The following is a 21,885-nucleotide window of genomic DNA, read 5'->3' on the forward strand; positions in this document are numbered from 1 at the left end:
AAGAAACTGTGTCAACACTTAAAACATTTTAGAACTATTTATATTCCAAATGCTTTATATATTTTTTGAAAGTCAGTAAACAGTAAAAACAAATATGTCAAGAATACCTTATTCCCTTAAGAGTATAGACAACAGGATTTTTCTTATTATTTCATTGTGAAAATAGAAAAAAAAAACCGATATGATAGGCTAGGTTAACTCCTATGTTATATTTAGGTTAAGGGGATTAAAATGAGGGTACTTCAGAAAGTTCACGGAAAATGGAAAATGATAAATTTGTTTCAGTCCAAAAATGTTTTGGAATTCATGCACATGAGAGGTCTTGGACAAGTTCATGGAAAGGCACATTGTGAAAAAACTGCATGGATTTCAAAAAAGAAACGTACCTTTTAATTCCATTTTCCATGGACTTTTGAAGTACCCTCATCTTCAGTCTTCCAAATGTTATAATAAACATCAGACCAGAATATTTTTTGAAGGAGGACATGCCTTCTACAATAATGGTCATGACCATGGAATTTTAATACCACTCTGGAATTCCAGGACTTGGGCTTTTGGCCAAGAGTTTTGGAACCTGACTCTAAGAATTCTTGACCAAATAACTTCTTCTAAGTTAACGGTCACAGAAATCTTAAATATCCTAATAAAGCAAAAAGTACATGCTTATAGGAACTGTTTATTTTCTTCCAAAGCTCTGCTGAGGTTTGGAAGAGAAAGCTCAGAGGAATAAAATTCTAAAGATTTTTGTTTAAAATACCACGTTGCTAGGTTCTCATTGGACTCCCTTTACTTTTTTCCTTTCGTCTCTCTCTTTCCCACTATGTTTCTGTTGAACCTTGCATAATGTCTGGGGCTGTGAATCTTTTGGGTCTCTTAATAAATGGCTGCAATTTGCTCAAACTTCTGAAATAATCAGGTGTTCTAATTTCTTCCACCTGTTAGGAATCAAATCTTTGATCCCCATTGGAGAATACACAAGGAGTAATCACATACCTGTGGGCAAATAAAGCCTGCCCCATACATGATGCTCCTTCCGGAGGAAGAAAGAATATCCCTGGGAATGAGATTATCCATAAAGATCATCATGAAGTTGTGCAGGAAGGTTAAATGAAAGATTTGGAGGAAATTCACGATCAGAAAAAGGTAAAAGTTCTTCTGGGACAAGATCTGTCTCAGTACGATGACCGAGGTCCTAGAATGATCCTCTTCACTTCCCAAAAGGACATTTTCCTCCAGGCTTCTATTCCATTCGAACTGTTTCATGTGGTTCTTGCCAGCGTGAACACTGGCAGCAGCAAGAAAGGCAATGATAACAGCAACAGCCTGAAAATTGGACAAACTTTCTATGTTATTAGAGATGAGGCCACAGAAAAGGATACTGGTAGATCCTATTAGTGATACCATGTGGCTAATTTTAATAAGACGAAGCCTACTTTCATGTCTAGGGAAAGTCTCTACAAACCGTCTATGCTGGACTTGCTGAATACGTGAAAGTGTGCTCTCAAAGGCACATAATGATACCATCAGATGAATTCCACTAAGCCAGTCACCTTCTTGATAGTCTTTCCAAGGGAACCAAGGAAGCAGGAAGGCCATTGCATACAAAGGGCCACCAAACAAGGCGGAAAGATGATGGCTTGCACCACAATCAGCCTTAAAGTTGTCGCAAAAATACACAATGAGGTCATTAAGAATATTCCAGATCATCAAAATTATCTAGGGAGAAAAAATACGTAAGATTATTTTACTGTAGTAGTATAAGCTATTACATTCAGTGTAAGATGAAAATGACCCCTGAAATTTTTTTTCACTGATGTGAAATTATCAAAGCTGGTCAATAAAAAAGCTCTAGTTCCAGAACAAATATTAATAACAAATATTAATAACAGCCAATATGAGGGTTTTTCAAAATGTTTGTGGAAAAACAGAATTGTTCACTTTGCTGAAAAAAAAACAAACATAGAATTCTATGTATAGGTTCTTCATAATAGGAGTTTTCCATGAGCCTTTTGAAGACCTCTCTCATATCATGGATTTCAAATATTTTTGCACCAAAATAAACTTATTTTTAAATTCCATTTCCCACAAACTTTGTGAAGTTCCATTGTACACATGTGCTTTGTGTTCAGACATCACGTAAGTATTTACATGTATTATTTTTGCTAAATCCTTAAAAACAACTCTGTGAGGTAGGTGTTTAGCCTAGGAAACAATTCCTGGGTTAGGACACCACTTATCAGAGTTCCTGGACTTGATACCTGGCTACAGCTTCTGACTTCAGCTTCCTGTTAATAAAAGACTCTAGGAGGCAATGGTGATGTCTCAAATATTTGGGTTCCTGCACCCATGTAGGAGACCTAGATTAAGTTCCCATCCTCAGCTCAGACCCAGCCTAGTCCTGGCTGTTGCAGACATTTGGGAAGTAAATTAGCCAGTGTAAGCTCTGTTTTTCAAATTAACAAATTTTTAAAAATTTAAATGATAATATTGTTCCACATAAGTTAATTTTCTAGGTAACCAAAGTTTACCCTTTACCCTCTAAAGTTTTTATGTGTTAAGTGATAATTGTGTCAACAAGTCTCTCTTTGGACCTCACACAGAATTGTTAGGTAGGAAGTTAGGTATGAGCTTATGTGTGTATGACAAAGGCCTAAAGAGAAGACATCTATGTCTAGCATATGCATCTACATCTCAAAGTCATCCCAATAATGTTTCCAGGGCAGCCTGGCATTCACATCCTGCCCTGCCCCCTTCTACCTGATAACCTGCCAGGTGGGGGTCCCCGCCCTTCTGCCTGACAAATCTTCCACAATCTCCCAGATGCAGCCCAGTATCTGCATTTCAAACACCCTGCTCCGGATCCCCATTCTCTAGGGGGTCCTGCTCACCCTTCCTCTGAACCCAGGATGGCGCCAGCTAGGCTTCCTCCTGTCTGATACCTTCAAGGGAAAACTCAGATAGGAGCTTCTTAATATTTACAGCCATAAAATCCTTTGTTTCAGGAGGAAATGTATGAAGACAGAGACGCATCTCCTTAAAAACCCCTTGCCTCAACCAGACTGTGTGCTCAGCCCTCTCTGCTGAGCCGCCCACCTGGTCTGGCCAGGTGTAATCTCTCCACTCAACCATGTAACCTCACTCCTCCTTCCTGTCCCCTCCCCCACCCCAGTCTGAGCAACTGCACTCTATCTCAGGTCCTGTCTGGAGAGGTGCCCATCCGTTCTTGTGGATGTCCCTACCCTAATAAACTTTGCTACTTTTTACTTTCCATACTCTGTCTCACGCCTGAATTCTTTCTTGTATGAAGACAAGAACCCTGCATTTCTCCAGTAACAGAATCTTGGACATGGGTCGTTTGTCTTGGGAACTCTCACAGCCGGATGAAGAATCAGCTCTGGCAAATCACAATAATGTATGGCTATAAGGAAGGAGAAGTTCTGTCTTGTCTGAAAGGAAAATAAAGATTCCATCTCACCTGGGCTTGACAAAAGGCCACTTCTGAAATCTTGTACAGATGTAAAAAAAGTTTCACATAGTAGAAATTGAAGACAGAATTTAGTAGGTCAGTCCCTAAAGTGATCGTAGAGTATGCCCAAGCAACAGATTTCAAATTTAAAAATATCATTTTTCATGCAGAGGAAATCTTCTTCCCTTTGTGAAAAAAAATTAAAATTCAGAATTTGCATACAGTAATTGATGGATGGCAAAATTCCACTGGATACTAGTTTAGTTAAATAAGAATCCAAAGCTACTAGCTCTGAATGTATCACCAGGCTTAACACTATTTACTCATTTGTTCACTCAACACTTTTTAAGATGTTGCCAAGAACTCTAATTTGCAGGAGAATGTGACTCTTATCTTTTTGGTATTGCTTGTAACTTACAAAGTGGGATGTATCCACAAGTTTGGGCATGCTTAACTAGCAGTTGGGAGATATGTTTACACATCATTGTCCTTCTTGAAGGAGGCTGCAACAGAAAAAGAACAAAAGAACAATGAATTGACAATTTTTGCTAAAGTCAGACCGGAAGTAAGGCCCTCCTCGAAGCAAGAAACTGTCCAACAGGACAGACCTGCATCTGAAGACTTCTTCTTGACCTCCTGATAAGACTATTTAGCTGTGACTCAAAAGACATATGCAATGGTATTGGTACAGAAACAGATGGATAGACCAATGGAACAGAATAGAAACACCAGAAATCAACCCAAACATCTACAGCCAACTTATATTTGATCAAAGATCTAAAGCCAATTCCTGGAGCAAGGACAGTCTATTCAGTAAATGGTGCTGGGAAAACTGGATTTCCATGTGCAGAAGCATGAAGCAAGACCCATACCTTACACCTTACACAAAAATCCACTCAACATGGAGTAAAGACCTAAAATCTATGACCCAACACCATCAAATTATTAGAGAGCATTGGAGAAACCCTGCAAGATATTGGCACCGGCAAAGACTTCTTGGAAAAGACCCCGGTGGCACAGGCAGTCAAAGCCAAATTAACTATTAGGACTGCATCAAATTGAGAAGTTTCTGTACTGCAAAAGAAACAGTCAGGAAAGTAAAGAGGCAACCAAAAGAATGGGAAAAATATTTGCAAACTATGCAACAGAGAAAGGATTAATAGCCAGAATCTACAAAGAGATCAAGAAACTCCACAACAACAAAACAAACAACCCACTTAAGAGTTGGGCCAAGGACCTCAATAGACATTTTTCAAAAGAGGAAATCCAAATGGCCAACAGACACATGAAAAAATGTTCAAGATCACAAGCAATCAGGGAAATGCAAATCAAAACCACAATGAGGTTTCACCTCACCCCGGTTAGAATGGCTCACATACAGAAATCTACCAATAACAGATGCTGGCGAGGATGTGGGGGAAAAGGGACACTAACCCACTGGTGGTGGGAATGCAAACTGGTTAAGCCACTATGGAAGACAGTTTGGAGATACTGCAGAAATCTGAATATAACCCTACCATACAACCCAGCCATCCCACTCCTTGGAATTTACCCAAAGGAAATTAAATTGGCAAATAAAAGCGCCATCTGCACCTTAATGTTTATTGCAGCTCAATTCACAATAGCTAAGACCTGGAATCAACCTAAATGCCCATCAACAGTAGACTGGATAAAGAAATTATGGGATATGTACTCTATAGAATACTATACAGCAGTCAAAAAAAATGAAATCCAGTCATTTGCAACAAAATGGAGGAATCTGGAAAAAAACATGCTGAGAAAAATAAGCCATAGGCCGGTGCCGCGGCTCACTAGGCTAATCCTCCGCCTTGCGGCGCCGGCACACCGGGTTCTAGTCCCAGTCGGGGCGCCGGATTCTGTCCCGGTTGCCCCTCTTCCAGGCCAGCTCTCTGCTGTGGCCAGGGAGTGCAGTGGAGGATGGCCCAAGTGCTTGGGCCCTGCACCCCATGGGAGACCAGGAGAAGCACCTGGCTCCTGGCTTCGGATCAGCACAGTGCACCGGCCGCAGCACACCAGCCGTGGCGGCCATTGGAGGGTGAACCAATGGCTAAAGGAAGACCTTTGTCTCTATCTCTCTCTCTCTCACTGTCCACTCTGCCTGTCAAAAAAAAAAAAAAAGAAAAGAAAAGAAAAGAAAAATAAGCCAGTCCCAAAGGGACAAATATCATATGTTCTCCCTGATCAGTGACAACTAACCGAGCACCAAAAAGGAAACCTGTTGAAGTGAAATGGACACTATAAGAAATGGTGACTTGATCAGCCCTTGCCCTGACTGTTGATGAATAACAATATTTTATCCCTTTTAGTATTTTTTTTTGTTCTACTTAATACTATTGGTTGAACTCTGTAATTAATACACAATTATTATTAAGTGTTGAAACTTAAATGAAAAGTGATCACTGTTAAATATAAGAGTGGGAACAAGAGAGGGAAGAGATGTACAATTTGGGACACGCTCAAGCTGACTTGCCCCAAATAGTAGAGTTAGAAACATGCCAGGGGATTCCAATACAATCCCATCAAGGTGGCATGTACCAATGCCATCTCACTAGTCCAAGTGATCAATTTCTGTTCACAGTTGATCATAATGATAGGACTAAGAGTCAAAAGGATCACATAAACAAGACTAGTGTCTGCAAATACTAACTGATAGAATAAAAAAGGGAGAGAATGATCCAACATAGGAAGCGGGATACACAGCAGACTCATAGAATGGCAGATGTCCTAAACAGCACTCTGGCCTCAGAATCAGCCCTTAAGGCATTCGGATCTGGCTGAGAAGTCCATGAGAGTATTTCAGGCATGGAAAGCCAAGACACTGTGGCAAAAAAAAAAAAAAAAAAAAAAAAAAACCTGAATGAAAGATCTCTGCAAGTGAGATCCCAGTGGAAAGAACAGTTCATCAAAGAAGGAGGTACCTTTCTCTGAAGGGAGAAGAGAACTTCCACTTCGACTATGGCCTTGTCTAAATAAGATTGGAGTTGGCGAATTCAAGAGGTTTCCATAGCCTTGGCAGCTCAAGACAAGAGCCTCAGGTGATTACTGACATCATAAATAAGAGTGCCAATTGTTAAATCAACAACAGGAGTCACTGTGCACTTACTCTCCATGTAGGATCTCTGTCCTTAATGTGTTGTACAATGTGAATTAATGCTATAACTAGTACTCAAACAGTACTTTACACTTTGTGTTTCTGTGTGGGTGCAAACTGTTGAAATCTTTACTTAATATACACTAAATTAATCTTCTGTATATAAAGATAATTGAAAATGAATCTTGATGTGAATGGGATAGAGAAGGAGTGGGAGATGGGATGGTTGTGGGTGGGAGGGAGGTTATGGGAGGAAGAAGCCGCTATAATCCAAAAGTCGTACTTTGGAAATTTATATTTATTAAATAAAAGTTTAAAAAAAGAAAAAATACATATGCAAGATGGATACAGAAATAACATATTCTGATCCTCACTCCATTAGATACCCCTCTTTTAAAAAAATATGGAGTTCTATGTATGTTTTTAGTAGATAGCCCACCATCTTACTCTTTGACTTACATGAGGATACTTCAAAAAGTTCATGAAAAATAGAATTAAAAGTTTTTCTTGGTGTAAAAAATTTTGAATCCATGCATATGGAAGGAGTCTTTAAAAAGTTTGTGGAAATGAATCATATGAAAAAACTATAGATTTCAAATATGTTTTGCACTAAGATAAAGTTATCTTTTAGTTCCATTTTCCACAAACTTTTTGAAGCCCCTTTGTAGAACTGAAAAGCAGGAAGTAGGCCTATGTTCATCTTCCTTTTAATCCTGATGATAGTTTTAAGAGACTACCATGGGGTCCAGTGCCGTGGCATCCTGTGGTGCCAGCATCCCATAACGACACTGCTTTGAGTCCCAACTGCTCCACTTCCAATCCAGCTCCTTGCTGATGGGCTGGGAAAGCAGTAGAAGATGGCTCATATGCTTGGGCCCCTGCACCCACATGGAAGAAGCTCCTGGCTCCTGGCTGTGGATCCACTCAGCTCTGGCTGCTGCGACCACTTGGGGAGTGAACTAGTAAATGGAAAACCCCTCTCTTTGTCTGTAACTCTGTGTCTCAGTAAATAACTTGAATATAAATGACCTGAATATTTGCCCAGGTCTCCACAGTCTCACTGAATCAGAAAAGAGACATATTCAGATAACTTGTGGCATGTTATTTACTGGAATAATCCTTGAGCCTCTGCTTTAACTTTGGAGACCCAGGAACAGAATTAAGTAGGAACTTGAGTCTGTATTGCCCAATTTCTTAGGAAAACAGAAGGCTAATTAGAAAGAAGTAGGCATTTGACACAAATGATTAAATTATTTAAGGCTCTAAGCTTCACTTTGCCCTGGGTAAACCCAAGGATGATTCTAATTTCATGGATGATGGGGCCCTAGAATTATCAAAGGGGGTTATTAAATCCATATGCATGCCAAACATTATCTGTATAGACTGAATGAAGAATATTTTCCCACATGTGTACTGATATTTGCAAAATGTAGATTCCGCTATGATGATTAGATACAAATCTGGGTTTGTTGTTGTTGCTATTATACAATTTCAATACTTAAAGAGTACAATTACTGCAGTAATGTGCGGTCATCCAACATTTCTGGCTTTATAAAGTAATCCTCAGATTTGAAAATGCTTGGAGCTACTGGTGAAGCACTCACTCTAGGGAGTTATTTTTGGCATAAGTGAGAACAAAGAATGAGGCTAAAGGTTGCTTTGTTACCAAGAGAACCAACAACAAGGGAATAAGTAGAACCAAAAGCCAAGATCCAAATTTAGCCTACCAAAACTTAGGCAATCTCCTTTTTCTCAATATTATTTTAGGCATGCCAAAATAAGAAACATGCCACACCTTGCTGATCTATCATTAAGTCAGAAGGCAGGTGTTTATAAACTTAGAATCTTTGTAAAGTGTTATAAACTCTGAGTTCAGATTTTTTCCAAGAACTTTTTTTTTCTGAGCTAAATAAATATAAATAAATCTTAAAAAAGAAGAATGAAGACCCCTCCCACAAGGACTTTTAGCACTGAAAGCTAACATTGCTTTTCTTTTCTTTTCTTTTCTTTCTTTCTTTTTTTTTTTTTTTTTTTTTTTTTGACAGGCAGAGTGGATAGTGAGAGAGAGAGACAGAGAGAAAGGTCTTCCTTTTGCCATTGGTTCACCCTCCAATGGCTGCCACGGCTGGCGCGCTGCGGCCGGCGCACCACGCTGATCCAAAGGCAGGAGCCAGGTGCTTCTCCTGGTCTCCCATGGGGTGCAGGGCCCAAGCACTTGGGCCATCCTCCACTGCCTTCCCAGGCCACAGCAGAGAGCTGGCCTGGAAGAGGGGCAACCGGGACAGAATCCGGTGCCCCGACCGGGACTAGAACCCAGTGTGCCAGCGCCGCTAGGTGGAGGATTAGCCTATTGAGCCGCGGCGCCGGCTAACACTGCTTTTCAATACAATTTTTATTCAAGATTTCTAGTGGGGGGGGGAGGTATGAAAAGTTTCCTTTAAAAAAAAAAAATCCTTAAAAAGAACCCATGAACACACCAAAAAGGCACAAAGTCTACAGGGTTTTCTTCTCTTTCTCTTTTTAAAAAGATTTATTTATTTATTTGAAAGTCGGAGTTACACAGAGAGAGGAGAGGCAGAGAGAGAGAAAGAGAAAGAGAGATGTCCTCCATCCACTGGTCCACTCCCACGATGGCCACAACAGCCGGAGCTGTGCCAATCCAAAGCCAGGAGCCAGGAGCTGCTTCTGGGTCTCCCACACAGGTGCAGGGGCTCAAGGACTCGGACCATCTTCTACTGCTTTCCCAGGCCATAGCAGAGCTCTCTGGATGGGAAGTGGAGCAGCCGGGTCTCAAACCGGCGCCCATATGGGATGCCAGCACCAAAGGCCACAGTGCTGGTCCCAGGCAGTAAAGGTTTTACAAGCGATCTATTACGCCTCTTTTTAACCTAGCAGTAAACATCCTATCAGCAACACTTTCTTTTTTTTTTTTTTTTTTTTTTTTTTTTGACAGGCAGAGTGGACAATGAGAGAGACAGACAGAGAGAAAGGTCTTCCTTTGCCATTGGTTCACCCTCCAATGGCCGCCGCGGCCCATGCGCTGCGGCCAGCGCACCACGCTGATCCGAAGGCAGGAGCCAGGTGCTTCTCCTGGTCTCCCATGGGGTGCAGGGCCCAAGCACTTGGGCCATCCTCCACTGCACTCCCTGGCCACAGCAGAGAGCTGGCCTGGAAGAGGGGCAACCGGGACAGAATCCGGCGCCCCGACTGGGACTAGAACCCGGTGTGCTGGCGCCGCAAGGCGGAGGATTAGCCTAGTGAGCCGCGGTGCCAGCCCACTTTCCCTTTTAATTATCAGGATTCAGAAGAGACGTGTGAAGTTTCGCGTTCCTCTTTTATTATCATTATTATTACTTTCTAGCACGTTTTTCCTTCTATATTTTTTGGTTGGCATTCTACTGGAAGAGCTTTCTGAGTCAGGCATTGTGGCACAGCAGGTTAAGCTGTTGCTTGGGATACCTGCATCCCATAATGAAGTGCCTGAGTTTGAGTCCCTATTACTCCTCTTCCAAACCAGCTTCCTGCTAATGTGCACCCTGGGAGGCAGCAGGTGGTGACTCAAGTACTGGGGCCCCTGGCACCCATATGAGAGACCCGGATGGAGTTCCAGGCTCTCGACTTCCACCTGGCCCAGCCCAGTCATTTGGATCATTTGGGGAGTAAACTCACAGACAGAAGATCGACCTCTCTCTCTTTCAAATAAACACTTCAAAAAAAAAACAACTTTCTAATCAGCGCAAACATGAATTCTTCCTTTCTTCTCTTTTCTTCAATGGGTTATAACCTATCCAAGGTTGGGGAACCCCTTACCTGTCAAGGGGCATTTTGACATTTATAACATCGTTCATGGGCCATACAAAATGACCAACTTAAAAAGTAGCCTGTTGTAGATGCGTTGAGTTTTGAGGCCAGCCCGTGGTTGCCTTGGCAGAGCCCGACATTCCCCACCCCTGTGACCTATACTATTATTACTTTGATGCTCATTATTGTCCCCAAGGGTCCCTGCATTTTAGCAATATCAGTAGCAATCACATGACTTTATATTTGAGAAGGGCACAAGGGGTAGGTGTGTGGCCTAGCAGTGAAGATCCAGGTTGGGGTGGGCATCCCATTTCAAAGTACGTGGGTTCTGGGCTTGATTCCCAGCTCTTGCTGGTGACTTGAACTTCTTGCTAAAACAGATCCTGGTAGGCAGCCATGATGGCTCAAGTAATTGTGTTTCTGTCAGCCGCATGGGAGACCTGGATTGAGTTCTCAACTTCCAGTTTTGGCCCAACCGGGTCCTGGCCATCGTGAACATGTGGGAAGTGGACCCAGTGTAAGGGAGCTTGCTCTCTCTCTCAAATTTTTAAAACATTTTTAAAAGGGCACAAAATACTTCCTCATAGTTTCTGTCTGATTCTCATAACTCCATGAAGGCAAAGTGGGATCTGTCTTGTACTTTGCCAAAGGCTCCTCTGTGGTCAGAACTCTGGGTTTCCTGGTTCTAGGTTCGTAGTGTTTCTTCACTAAGCTACCTTCCTGCAGGATGGAAGAGTACAACTTCAAGCGACAGCTCCACAACAAGGAGGTTTTCCAGTCCTTGGCCAGGCTTCTCCCAAGGGCAACAGTCCAAAGCTTCAGCATGAGGCAACCTGGAGTCAAGCTTCTGCACACGGATTTGAACAAGAATGGGAGGTAGAGGGGCACTCTAGACTTTCTCACTCACATGAGTAGTTATTTAGGTAGACATTTTAGGTGAGTTTCCTTGCTCCACCGAGTCTTGATTCATTTATATGAAGTCAAAAATAGTCTGGGGATGTAGAACTCCTTCCTTACAATTCCCCTTATTTTTCATCATAGTAGTGTGTGCACCAGGGGAAAACAGTAAGATCACAGAGGGGCTGATAACACAAATCAAAGTCAACAAATCCCAACTCACCCCGCACTGCCTCCCATTTCAGCTCTGAGCTCTCTTGGGACCTGTGGCAATGATCCGTTGAATCCCCAACTTCAGGCATTCCCTATCAAGGTATCGCTGCGACGGATGAGGATGTAGCACCAGTCCCCTACTTCTCCCTTCCTCCGAACTCCTGGTCGTTACGATCTCACGTCCTAGAGACAGCTCTTCAACCTCTAACATCTCCGACCTCTTTCGGCCGCCCCCTCCCTTGACGGCTGTCCCACTGTGTAACAGACTCCGTGTTTTACCTGCACGGGGGATGCAAAAACCTTGAACCCACGAGCAGCACGGATGGTGTTAGGTCTGCGGCAAGCAGCGGGCACTGGGGCCAGGGGCAGGCCTCGCACGCCGCCCGCAGACTCAACGCGTGGTCTATGAACCTTTATAACGGAGCACGCGAAGCTGCTCCGCAATTTCCCCCGCTACGGAGACAGCTTCAGCGGCAACCGCCCCCGCCCCGGGTGCCCAGGCGATTCTGGCGCCGACCGTTCTGGAGGGAGTACAATTCCCAGCCGCTCGGAAGCGAAGGCTCGGATGTCAAGAAAAGAACGGCGAACAACTCAGAAGGCGTTGTTCTCAGCTCCCAGCTCCCGACCGACTCTCAGTCTTCGACAAAGGCGGGCTGAGCAATGGCCCTGGGGCTCGCGGCACCGTTCGCAAAGCCTCCCGCCGGCACGAAGGACGCCCCCTCGACAACCGCCCACTGCTCGGAAGCCCGAGTCCTCGCCCCTCGGACCCGCGCAACCAGTCCGCCCCTAACGGGCCGATCGGACACGCACCACAGGTGCAGGCGAGGTATCTGCCGCCTCCTCCCGAACGCACCCTCAGGAGCTACACAACACAGGCGAGGGGCGGGGCTTTCGGCCGCACCCCTTCACTTCTTCCCCGCCTCCTTTGTTCCTTCTGCAGCCGCCATTGGCTGCCTGCCCTCGGGACAGGCCGAGCCGCGAGCCTGTAGAGAGACACGATTGGACGAAGTCACTGCCACTCATCCGGCGGCCCGCTCGCCATTGGCCGACGCGCCGCCGGGGTTTTGAATCGCGTCCCCGGTCGGGGAGGGTTCTGCCAAAGTGCCACGTTGGGCCGGGTTGCGGTGTGAGGAGCCGGCCGGGCGCGCCAGCCGGGGGGCGCCGGCGCCCGGGCGCGTGCTGGGGGTGGGGGTGGTCTTTGGGCGGCACGAGGCGAGTCAACGGCTTGCGGTGCGGGCGGCGGAGGCCGGCTGGCCGGCCGGCGGCTGTACTGAGGCGGCGGCGCGTCCCACCCGAGGGCGGCTCTGGCTGAGGGCGGAGGAGCCGGGGCAGAGCCCGGGGCAGCGGCTGAGGCGGGACGGCGGCGGCGGGGGCCGCTGCCCCCGGAAGACCCCGCGGAGATGCTGGCGGAGAACCTGGTGGAGGAGTTTGAGATGAAGGAGGACGAGCCGTGGTACGACCACCAGGACCTCCAGCAAGGTGAGGGCGAGGGCGTGGGCGTCGGCGGGGCGGCTTGGCGCGAACCTTTTTTTTTTTTTTTTTTTTTTTTTTTTAAGTTGTTTTTGCTCGCGGCCGGCCCGGCAGGTGCTGGGTAGGACGCGGGCTCACCTGGCGGCGGGGCCCGCCCGTCGCGCCCGCGGGGAGCCTCGGCGCCGGGCCCACGGCCTTGCTCTAAGCCTCGCTGACGCGCGTGCCGTGCGGACTGCGCGCCCGGCACTCATTGTTTGCATGAAGTCAGTCGGTGCTCCCCGCGTCCCCCCGAGGCACGGAGGGCTGAGCCGGCGAGCCCCGCTGCAAGCGGCCGGGCCGAGAAGCCCACCGACCCCGCGGCCAGCCCCCTCTGCAAGTGCTCGCAGCGCCTTTCTGGGCCGGCCGGAGCGGGAACGGCTGCAGGCTGCGGCGAGCCCTTGGCGAATACCAGCTCTTGTTTGCTCCGCTGCATTCCCCTTGGAGAGAGGAACGTCGTCGCTGTCCCATTTTCCGGATTGGGAAAACCAAGGCTAGAACAGGTAGGAGGCTTGCCCGAAGGTGAAGTCGGGGCGCCAGTGTTTTTGGACCCGCACGCTCGGAACGAGGAGTAGTGTCACTGCCCAGGCCCCGTGGCTTCCTTGCCAGCATATTAATAGCAGACACTTGCAGCTGGGGACACTGTTTCTGTGCCCTCAATACAGATGCTCATTTAATTCACGAGCCCCTGTTAGTATCTGACATCAGCCCTGGTAGAAGCGCATGCTGCCCGGGAAACCAGGATTCCGCTTCAAACTTCGGAGCAGACAGCCTTAACACCAATCCGGAATTTTTCCCAGGCATCTTCCATTTCTGCTATTCTGTGTAAATTTCTTTCAGCTTTAAATTTGCTGTGAAAATTTGCATAACCGTCTAGTTGAATATTAAATGGTCATGATGCTTGAGCATACTCACCATTGAACTTGGCAGAAAATGTAGACTAGAATAACTCAGAAAAGGAAAAACAAGCACCTTTTCTTCGGGAAGGTAATTTCTTAAATTAATATGCAACCATTTAAGCCACCCTTATGCTTACATAGTTCTAGTTGTTCAGCAATTGTAGTATGTATTTGCCATCATCTTCTCTGTGTTGGAAAGACAAGTTTGTCATAACACTTGAACAGACTTGTTTTTTGGTTTTTCCCATAAGAATTGATGGCCTACTTTGATACTTTCTCTAGCACTGATGAGGCAACCACCAAGCCATTGCAACATTTCCCTATAGTAATTTAAGCAGTTTGTAAAATCAGAGCTGCATCTTTTTTTTTTCTTTTTTTTTTGGTCTGGAGTTTAAGAAGCATGAATATTTAAGGACATAGATGTTTTTGTTTTGGTATCTCCAGCATCTAGCATAATATCCGGCCCATCATAGAAGCTGGGTTTTAATATGCGTTGAGCTGAACTGAAGCGCTCATGAAATTGCTGTTTTCATTGCTCTCTTATCAAGTGCCTTGGTCCACACTGCACCTTCCCCCGTGGCAGGGTGTCAGAAACAACCAGCTGTATTTCATTGCCCTGAGAGGCCAGTGCAACCTGTTGGGGGTTACATGTGGAAGTCTCTTTAACCTTTGATCAAAAGGTATCAGCTCTTTCAAGTTTAACAAATCTTAGAGAACCTCCGAAACTCTCCTGCCACATTGCATTTGGAATTTGTTCCATACTTTTCACAGAGCTTTTGCATCTGTTATTACAGTGGACTTTGACATAACCCTCTATGTCATAACCAGCTATGGGGGCGGGGTAGGAGTAGACAATGTGAAATTCCAACAATCCTAACTTGTGAATGGAATGTGGCCTATAAAAGAAAGAAGGCTATAGTGTGAATGAATAAAAGCTGATCTTTCCCCCTCCAATTTTGCTAAATTTTAAAAAGAATTCCTAAACTTCTAACAGATTATACAGCTTGTTCACGTATCAGAAATTCATGATGTACTCTCCGCCCAGTATCGGTCTAGGTCCCAGCCCAGGGTGCCTGTCCCCATGATAGGGTCAGCGGGTCCCTACTCTGAGGGTTCGTGTTCACTAGAGAAACTTGGAGATGCTCCCTCAGGGCCTGTGCCCACCATGGAGCCTGGCTCATTGCAGGCCCTAGCAGATACTTGTTGCTGAGTAAACCTGGGCAGCAGGTCTGTCCCGTTAAACAGATAAATTAAGCAGGTCTCAAGGAATTGCATCACCTACAGACATCTGTTCAGTTTTTAACATCCTCACTGTTAACTTAGTGAGCAAGGCTTATTGGGAGAGAGCTGTTTAAAACAATTTAAAGAGCCTGTTCTCAAAGTCTAAAGACAAAAAATGTTTTTTCTTTAAGAACAAAAGCCATTTCCTAAAGATTTCTGGGGTGTTCTTTTTAAATTAAAATACTGAAAAATGCTAACCTCCGTAGACGCTCTTATTCATGGCTTGTTTGAAACACGCAAAGCTGTGAGCAGGCAGAAGGAGAAAACCTTTTGCTTTAATGCACACACTGTTGTCAGAGAGCTGAGGTAGGACAGTAATCTCTGTGGGCAAGATCTTTTCTGGGACAGCAGGAGCCTTCTGTGCAGGTAATGATGGTGCTTGCTTTGAAACGTGCCCCTGAGAACAAAGTGAAAAGACTTTCAGGGACTGGATTCTATTTGAGACCAGCCGCTACGGTGACTGTTTGCAATCTCAGGATTCAGGTTTCTACTATATGGATCAGCAAAGGAAATCCTAGCTTAAAGGAATCCTAAAATTTCTTTTCAGGATGAGTACATCTTCCTGATAATACAACTAATTTGCTCAGTCACTGTTTGGAGGGTCATTAGACTGACACCATCATTTTTCTGGATGTTTGTATTCAGGTTTTTGCTTCCCTAATTATAGTAGCTTTGGCAACGGGAGTTAAACAGAAGCGTCACCAGATGATGGGATTGACTCTAATAGGAAAAGCTTTCAGCCCTAATGTTACTGAGTTACTGTAACGAGCTATAGCTAACATGAAATATATTATCTTCATATCGTTTAAAGAAGCTAAAACAAAATGGGAAAAATGTAATAGTGAAATTTAAAGGTTTCAAGATTCTGGAAGCAAGGTCCTTTAGAAAGAATTGAGGGGTGGGAGTTTAGCCTAGCGGTTAAATGACTGTGTCCCATGTAGAGTTAGATTCCTGGCTCTGGCTGCTGACCCTGGCAGGCAGCAGTAAAGACCCAAGTAATTAGGTTCCTGCCACCCATTTGGGAGACATGCATTGAGCTCCCAATTCCAGCTTTGGACAGGTCCAGCCCTGTCTGCTGTAGGCATTTGGGGAGTGAACCAGTGGATGAGAGTTCTCTCTCTCTCCCCCTTTTCTCTCTCTGCACCTCTCAAATCTTTAAAATCACTCAGCAACTAGTGTTAATTTTTTTTAACCTAGGCCTAAGGCATAGGATTGAGCTACCAGTTTATACCATTAAAATGAAATATTACTTACAAAGACTGATTAGTGGAAGAATATTAAACATGTGATGGTACTGATGTGTTGCAAGTTTCAAGCCTGCAGTAAATCTGTGGTATTTTTAGTGGCTGCCTAAGCCCAGCCAGTTCAATAGGATTTAGAAAAGACAGCCTCCTAATGAAAATCCTTATCATAACGTAGGGAGCAGGTGTGCAAGGCTTGGAAAGTATATTGTTTCCTTTTCTTATGTGCCTTAATTAAAAATATAAATAAAGGGTATTCAGTATTCTCTTCCCTCCACTAATTATTTAGAAAACCTTCTTGGGCTTACTGCCAGCTTTTGGCTCCTTTTGGTTATAGAAGCCAGATGCTGCACAACAGGAAACACTTTTTTTTTTAAAGACCAAAAAAAGTTCGTTGTCTTTAAACTACCAGATGAAGTAATATCCTATTATACAGTGTGACTTCATAGGTGTTTTCTCTTGGTTGAGACTTGCTAAAATTCTATCCTAAACATCTATGAAATATTTAAAAGATTGAGACTTCGAGTTACCGAGCCAGGTGGGGGCTTTATTTAGCTGGAAACAAGGCTTGAGATAAGGGCAAGTCTCAAATTCTGTTTGGTTTGCTCTTTGCTAAGGAGTGCTATCTTTGGCATCTCTTGGTACAAGCAGGAACAGGAAGGATGTTCTTGGCTGTCATGAAGTAGCACAGGCAGTTTCGTATCTGAATCAAGTGGTCACTGGTGGGCTCACGTCAGTGCTGCCTCGGGAAGAACTTTCGGCTTGGATTCTGGTTGCCAGTTAAGACCATGTTTTGTGAGTTTCTGATCCCAGCGAGAAATTTTGCAGCAGGCCGGAAGGAAGTAGTTAACATAACTACGTCATGTTTTGCTGCTTTGCCTTCTGTGTGTGTGTCTGTGTATACACATGACACACACTGAGTACCAAACACATTGCTCCACCGTCTTCAGCCATACATAGCTTCTTTCTCATTTGATGAAAACAAGATACTCACTTGCCTGGGGTTGTATGTGCTTCCCTGGCAGAGCTGACAGTAGTTAAACTCTAGTTTCTGTTGCTATCTGCGAAAACAAATGGGAAAGATTAAGCACCTACTAGGGAAATGTGTGTTACCTACCGTCAACAAAAATGTGGCCCTCCCTTCTGATGGCCTTAAAACTTGATAGAGAATCATGATGAGAGTGAGAGAACCTGTTGACGGAGTAGTTTCTGTCTTGCCTGTGATGCAGCGTGTGGATTTGATCAGGTCAGTTAACAGCTTTGTGCTTCAGGTTGTGTCATCCAAAAATACCTAGTAAAGATAGAAAGATTAGTGTTTCTTAAGTGCTCTCAGCTGTTTGTGGAGATGCTGTGTCTTGGGAATACAAGGTGTTACTTCCTAAACAAACTGAAGTCTTAATGTAATAACAGTAACAGACACTGTTGAATATTAATACTGAGATCAGAGAGAATGTATTTTGGTCCCTGTCTACCAATAATATACTTTTATTTAAGTGGGTATAAAATATCCTAAAATGAGCTGAAGTATTGTGTGTTAGGTCTTGCTGCTGTTATTTCCTAAGGAGTGAAAACTGACCAAGTCGAATGCTAATTATGCACTGGAATGAACATTACCAGGTAACCAAAGTTGTTGCCTGTTATTCCTTACTGTAGGATACATTTTACCAGTGTAGGCACTTACTGCTATCTACTATATAGTGTATCATGGTGTTTCTCCCAGTAGAATATAAGCTCTGTGAGGGCAGGGAATCTTTTTCATCTGAGTTCTTTATGTTCCCAATGCCTAGAATGATGTCAGATATTGAATGCATGCATGCCTGTGTGAATGGTGTTTACCACAGTTTATAAGTTAACTTATTTGCTGTCTGGCTTCAGCTGTTAATGTGGGCATGTCAGCAAAGCAGAAACGTTACCTGTTGTATTCACTATCCTGTAGCCAAAGTTTGGCATAGTGCCTAGCAACAGAAACATATACTAGTTATACTTTGCCTGTGTATTGATTTTCACAATGTTACATTGCCAGGGCAATCACCTCTCTAAACAAGAATACTGAGTGTAGAAACTTTAGAGTCACAGAAAGTGTTCCAGGAAATGGTGGAGCTGGACCTCAGATTTTCCTACTCAACCCAGTGCATTTGCCACCCTAGCAAAGGATTGCTCCACAAATTTTACTGTGCAGACCAGTAGTTCAACTACTGTGTCACAGCTAGCGTTCTTTTTTGTATTGTTGCTAAACTTGCACTGTTGGGATTATGTATAAGGAAACAGATCTTCAGTGTATATTTGCCAAGAAAAGAGTGAATTGAAAAGTGAAGTTTAAAGTAAAATGTGTTCAGAGTTAAATGGAGGTATGAGCTGCTGACTGCTCTTTGCTTCAAGAACCATGTTGCTGGGGGCCAGCGTTGTAGTGCAACAGGTTATTGCAGTGCCAGCATCTCATACTGAGTGCAGGTTTGAGTCCTAGCTTTTTCTTTTTTTTTTTTTTTTTTTTTAAGATTTATTTATTTATTTGAAAGAGTTACATAGAAGGAGAGGCAGAGAGAGGTGTCTTCCATCCGCTGGTTCACTGCCCAGTTGCCTTAACAGCCAGAGCTGCACCAATCCAGAGCCAGGAGCTTCTTCCTGGTCTTGAAGCCAGGAACCAGGAGCTTCTTCCAGGGGTCCCACATGGGTGCAGGGGCCCAAGGACTTGGGCCATCTTCTACTGCTTTCCCAGGCCATAGCAGAGAGCTGGATCAGAAGTGGAGCAGCTGGGACTCAAACTGGCACCCATATGGGATGCTGGCACTGCAGGCGGCCCCTGAGTCCCAGCTTTCTGCTTTCAGTCCAGCTCCCTGCTAATGTGCCTGAGAAAGCAGCAGATGATGACCATGTGGGAGACCCAGTGGAGTTCCAGGCAAACCCCAGCCATCTGGGGAGTAAATCAGAGGATGGAAGATTGATTCATTCATATTCTCCCTCTCTCTCCCTCTCTTTTTTTTCTCTCTCTCTGCCTTTCAAATAAATAAAATGAGTCTTTAAAAAATTCATAGATTGTTTTGTGTATCTAGTGTGCTGATCTTGAAGAATGTGAAGAGAAGTTGAAAAAATGAGAGACCTGAAACAGTGTTGTTGTTTTAAAGATTTATTTAGGGGCTGGTGCTGTGGTGTAGCCTGCAGTGCTGGCATCCCATATGGATACTGGTTCAAGTCTCAGCTGCTCCACTTCCGATCCAGCTCTCTGCTATGGCCTGGAAAGCAGCAGAAATGGTTCAAGTCCTTGGGCCCCTGCAACCACATGGGAAGACCCAAAGGAAATTCCTGGCTTCAGATTGGCACAGCTCTGGCCATTGTGGCCAATTGAGGAGTGAACCAGGGGATGGAAGGCCTCTCTCTCTGCCTTTCCTTCTCTCTCTGTGTAAGTCTGACTTTCAAATAAATAAATTTATCTTTAAAAAAATTAAAACAAGATTTATTTATTTTGAAAGTTATAGAGTGAAGGAGAGACAGAGATCTTCCATCTGCTGTTTCACTACCCAGAGGACTGCAGTGGCCAAGCACTGGGCCAGGCCAGAGCCAGGAATCAGGAACTCATCTGGGTCTCCCACACTGGTGGCAGGGGCCCAAGCACTTGGGCTGTTCTCCACAGCTTTTCTCAGGCCTTTAGCAGGGAGCTGGATTAGAAGTGAAGGGGCCCGTGCGGGGTGTTAGCCCCGCAGTCATCATTCTTAATGACTACTTCCATAAAGCAGATGACTGTTTTTCATTTCTTATAAATAAGGGTACATAAGAGTGTACTTTACGTGCTAGAAGGACCCAGTTCAACTGAATTTTAAATGGAACTTGGGTGTCTTTCTGTGCAGTTTCACCTTCCACTGGGATCTGACTTAAGCTATGTGGGTACATGGTTCATTCTTATTTCAAGGACTGGGTTGTATGAAAGGCTGAAGTGAGAGCATTTGAATTACGCCAAGATTCTTCTCTGCTAGATCTCCAGCTTGCTGCTGAGCTCGGGAAGACACTGCTGGATCGGAACACAGAGTTGGAGGATTCGCTTCAGCAGATGTACACAACCAATCAGGAGCAGTTACAGGAAATTGAGGTAACTGACTCGGCAGCAGAGTTAGCTTGGAGGTGCAGCTTGAACCAGTCGTAGACTGCTAAAACCACCCTTGTGGTTAGAAGCAGCATTTAATTTCAAATGCATACTTTTCGAGAATAACCCTCAAAGATGTCAAAGATGTGGTTGTTGTTTTTTTTTTTTTTTTTTTTTTTTTTTTTTTTTTTTTGACAGGCAGAGTGGACAGTGAGAGAGAGAGACAGAGAGAAAGGTCTTCCTTTTGCCGTTGGTTCACCCTCCAATGGCCCCGCGGCCAGCGCACTGTGGCTGGCGTACCGCGCTGATCTGAAGGCAGGAGCCAGGTACTTTTCCTGGTCTCCCATGGGATGCAGGGCCTAAGCACTTGGGCCATCCTCCACTGCACTCCCTGGCCATATCAGAGAGCTGGCCTGGAACAGGGGCAACCGGGACAGAATCCGGCTCCCCGACCAGGACTAGAACCCGGTGTGCCGGAGCCGCTAGGCAGAGGATTAGCCTATTGAGCCACGGCGCCGGCAGATGTGGTTCTTTCTTCAGGTTTTCCCAACACATGGGTCTGCTGTGATGAAGGAGATTTCTCTCTCTGCCCTTGGCAAAGTATTTTAGAAGTACATGGCTTGAGACTTGCCAGTATGCAAAGCAAAATGAAGCTGTGAATGTTACACTTAGTTTTTCATTTTTTTCTTTTAAAAATGAATTATGCACTACTGTAGATGTACAGAAAGAATAATACAATGAGCACCCATGTACTCACCACCCAGCTTTAGAGAGAAAACTTCCCACACTCTGGAGGCCCTTACACCCTTCTTTGGTGGTTTCTCCCTCCCCCCGCAACTACCAAACTGCATCCTGAATTTGGGTTTAGTTAAAAAGTCATACAGTACCTTGTTCCATAATAAGTTTAAATTCATTACACCATTCAGAGAATTAGTCATCAAATACGTGTTTCTTTTCTCCTTGCTGTGATCTTGATTTACTCACATTTTTGATGGCTTTTTTTAAATTAAAATGTTGTGCATAGTTTAAACAAACTAAAATGAAAGATCCTAGACTAAAGCTTTAAAATGGAAGGTGCTACTATCTTATAATTGGTCCCATTCAGGGGCCCAATTATGTGTAGGCCACTTGACTGTAAAGAACATAATTGTGGATCTTTTTTTTTCTTTTATTTATTTGACAGAGTTAGCGAAAGAGACAGAGAGAAAGGTCTTCCTTCCGTTGGTTCACCCCACAAATGGCCACTACAGCCGAGCTATGCTGATCTGAAGCCAGGAGCCTGGTGCTTCCTCCTGGTCTCCCATGCGGGTGGAGGTGCCCAAGCACTTGGGCCATCCTCTATTGCCTTCCTGGGCCACAGCAGACCTGGACTGGAAAAGAAGCAACCGGGACTA

General features: G+C 44.5%; 2 protein-coding genes and 1 long non-coding RNA gene across 9 annotated transcripts in view; 2 read left to right on the forward strand and 1 right to left on the reverse strand.

Annotated features, from left to right (window-relative positions):
- The window catches only part of LOC138847038 (uncharacterized), a 52,779-nt gene extending 49,507 nt beyond the window's left edge, over window positions 1-3,272 (forward strand). The window contains exons 4-5 of the long non-coding RNA XR_011384656.2: window positions 943-1,143; window positions 3,003-3,272. This is a non-coding gene — a long non-coding RNA (uncharacterized LOC138847038). The remainder of the gene's footprint in view (window positions 1-942; window positions 1,144-3,002) is intronic.
- Window positions 1-12,366, reverse strand: part of LOC108176787 (solute carrier family 68 member 1) — a 42,485-nt gene extending 30,119 nt beyond the window's left edge. The window contains exons 1-4 of one of the 6 annotated variants that reach the window (XM_070064591.2): window positions 12,300-12,353; window positions 3,885-3,969; window positions 3,476-3,651; window positions 994-1,716 (exon numbers count right to left, since the gene is read on the reverse strand). In XM_070064591.2, coding sequence (XP_069920692.2) covers window positions 994-1,716; window positions 3,476-3,625 — 873 coding nt within the window. In that variant the 5' untranslated portion in view covers window positions 3,626-3,651; window positions 3,885-3,969; window positions 12,300-12,353. Of the gene's footprint in view, window positions 1-993; window positions 1,717-3,475; window positions 3,770-3,884; window positions 3,970-12,299 lie in introns of those variants that run through there. The other 5 variants (XM_070064587.2, XM_089321490.1, XM_089321489.1 and 2 more) reach the window with 5 other exon arrangements.
- A 234-nt stretch (window positions 12,367-12,600) lies between these two features.
- The window catches only part of CDR2 (cerebellar degeneration related protein 2), a 38,325-nt gene continuing 29,040 nt past the window's right edge, over window positions 12,601-21,885 (forward strand). Inside the window, exons 1-2 of one of the 2 annotated variants that reach the window (XM_070064583.2) lie at window positions 12,601-12,968; window positions 20,385-20,497. In XM_070064583.2, the coding sequence (XP_069920684.2) occupies window positions 12,890-12,968; window positions 20,385-20,497 (192 nt within the window). In that variant the 5' untranslated portion in view covers window positions 12,601-12,889. The remainder of the gene's footprint in view (window positions 12,969-20,384; window positions 20,498-21,885) is intronic. The other variant, XM_070064585.2, reaches the window with a different exon arrangement.

This window comes from Oryctolagus cuniculus, chromosome 19 (assembly GCF_051225735.1).
Source record: "Oryctolagus cuniculus isolate XC-2025 breed Fujian yellow rabbit chromosome 19, ASM5122573v1, whole genome shotgun sequence".
NCBI classification, from domain to species: Eukaryota; Metazoa; Chordata; class Mammalia; order Lagomorpha; family Leporidae; genus Oryctolagus; species Oryctolagus cuniculus.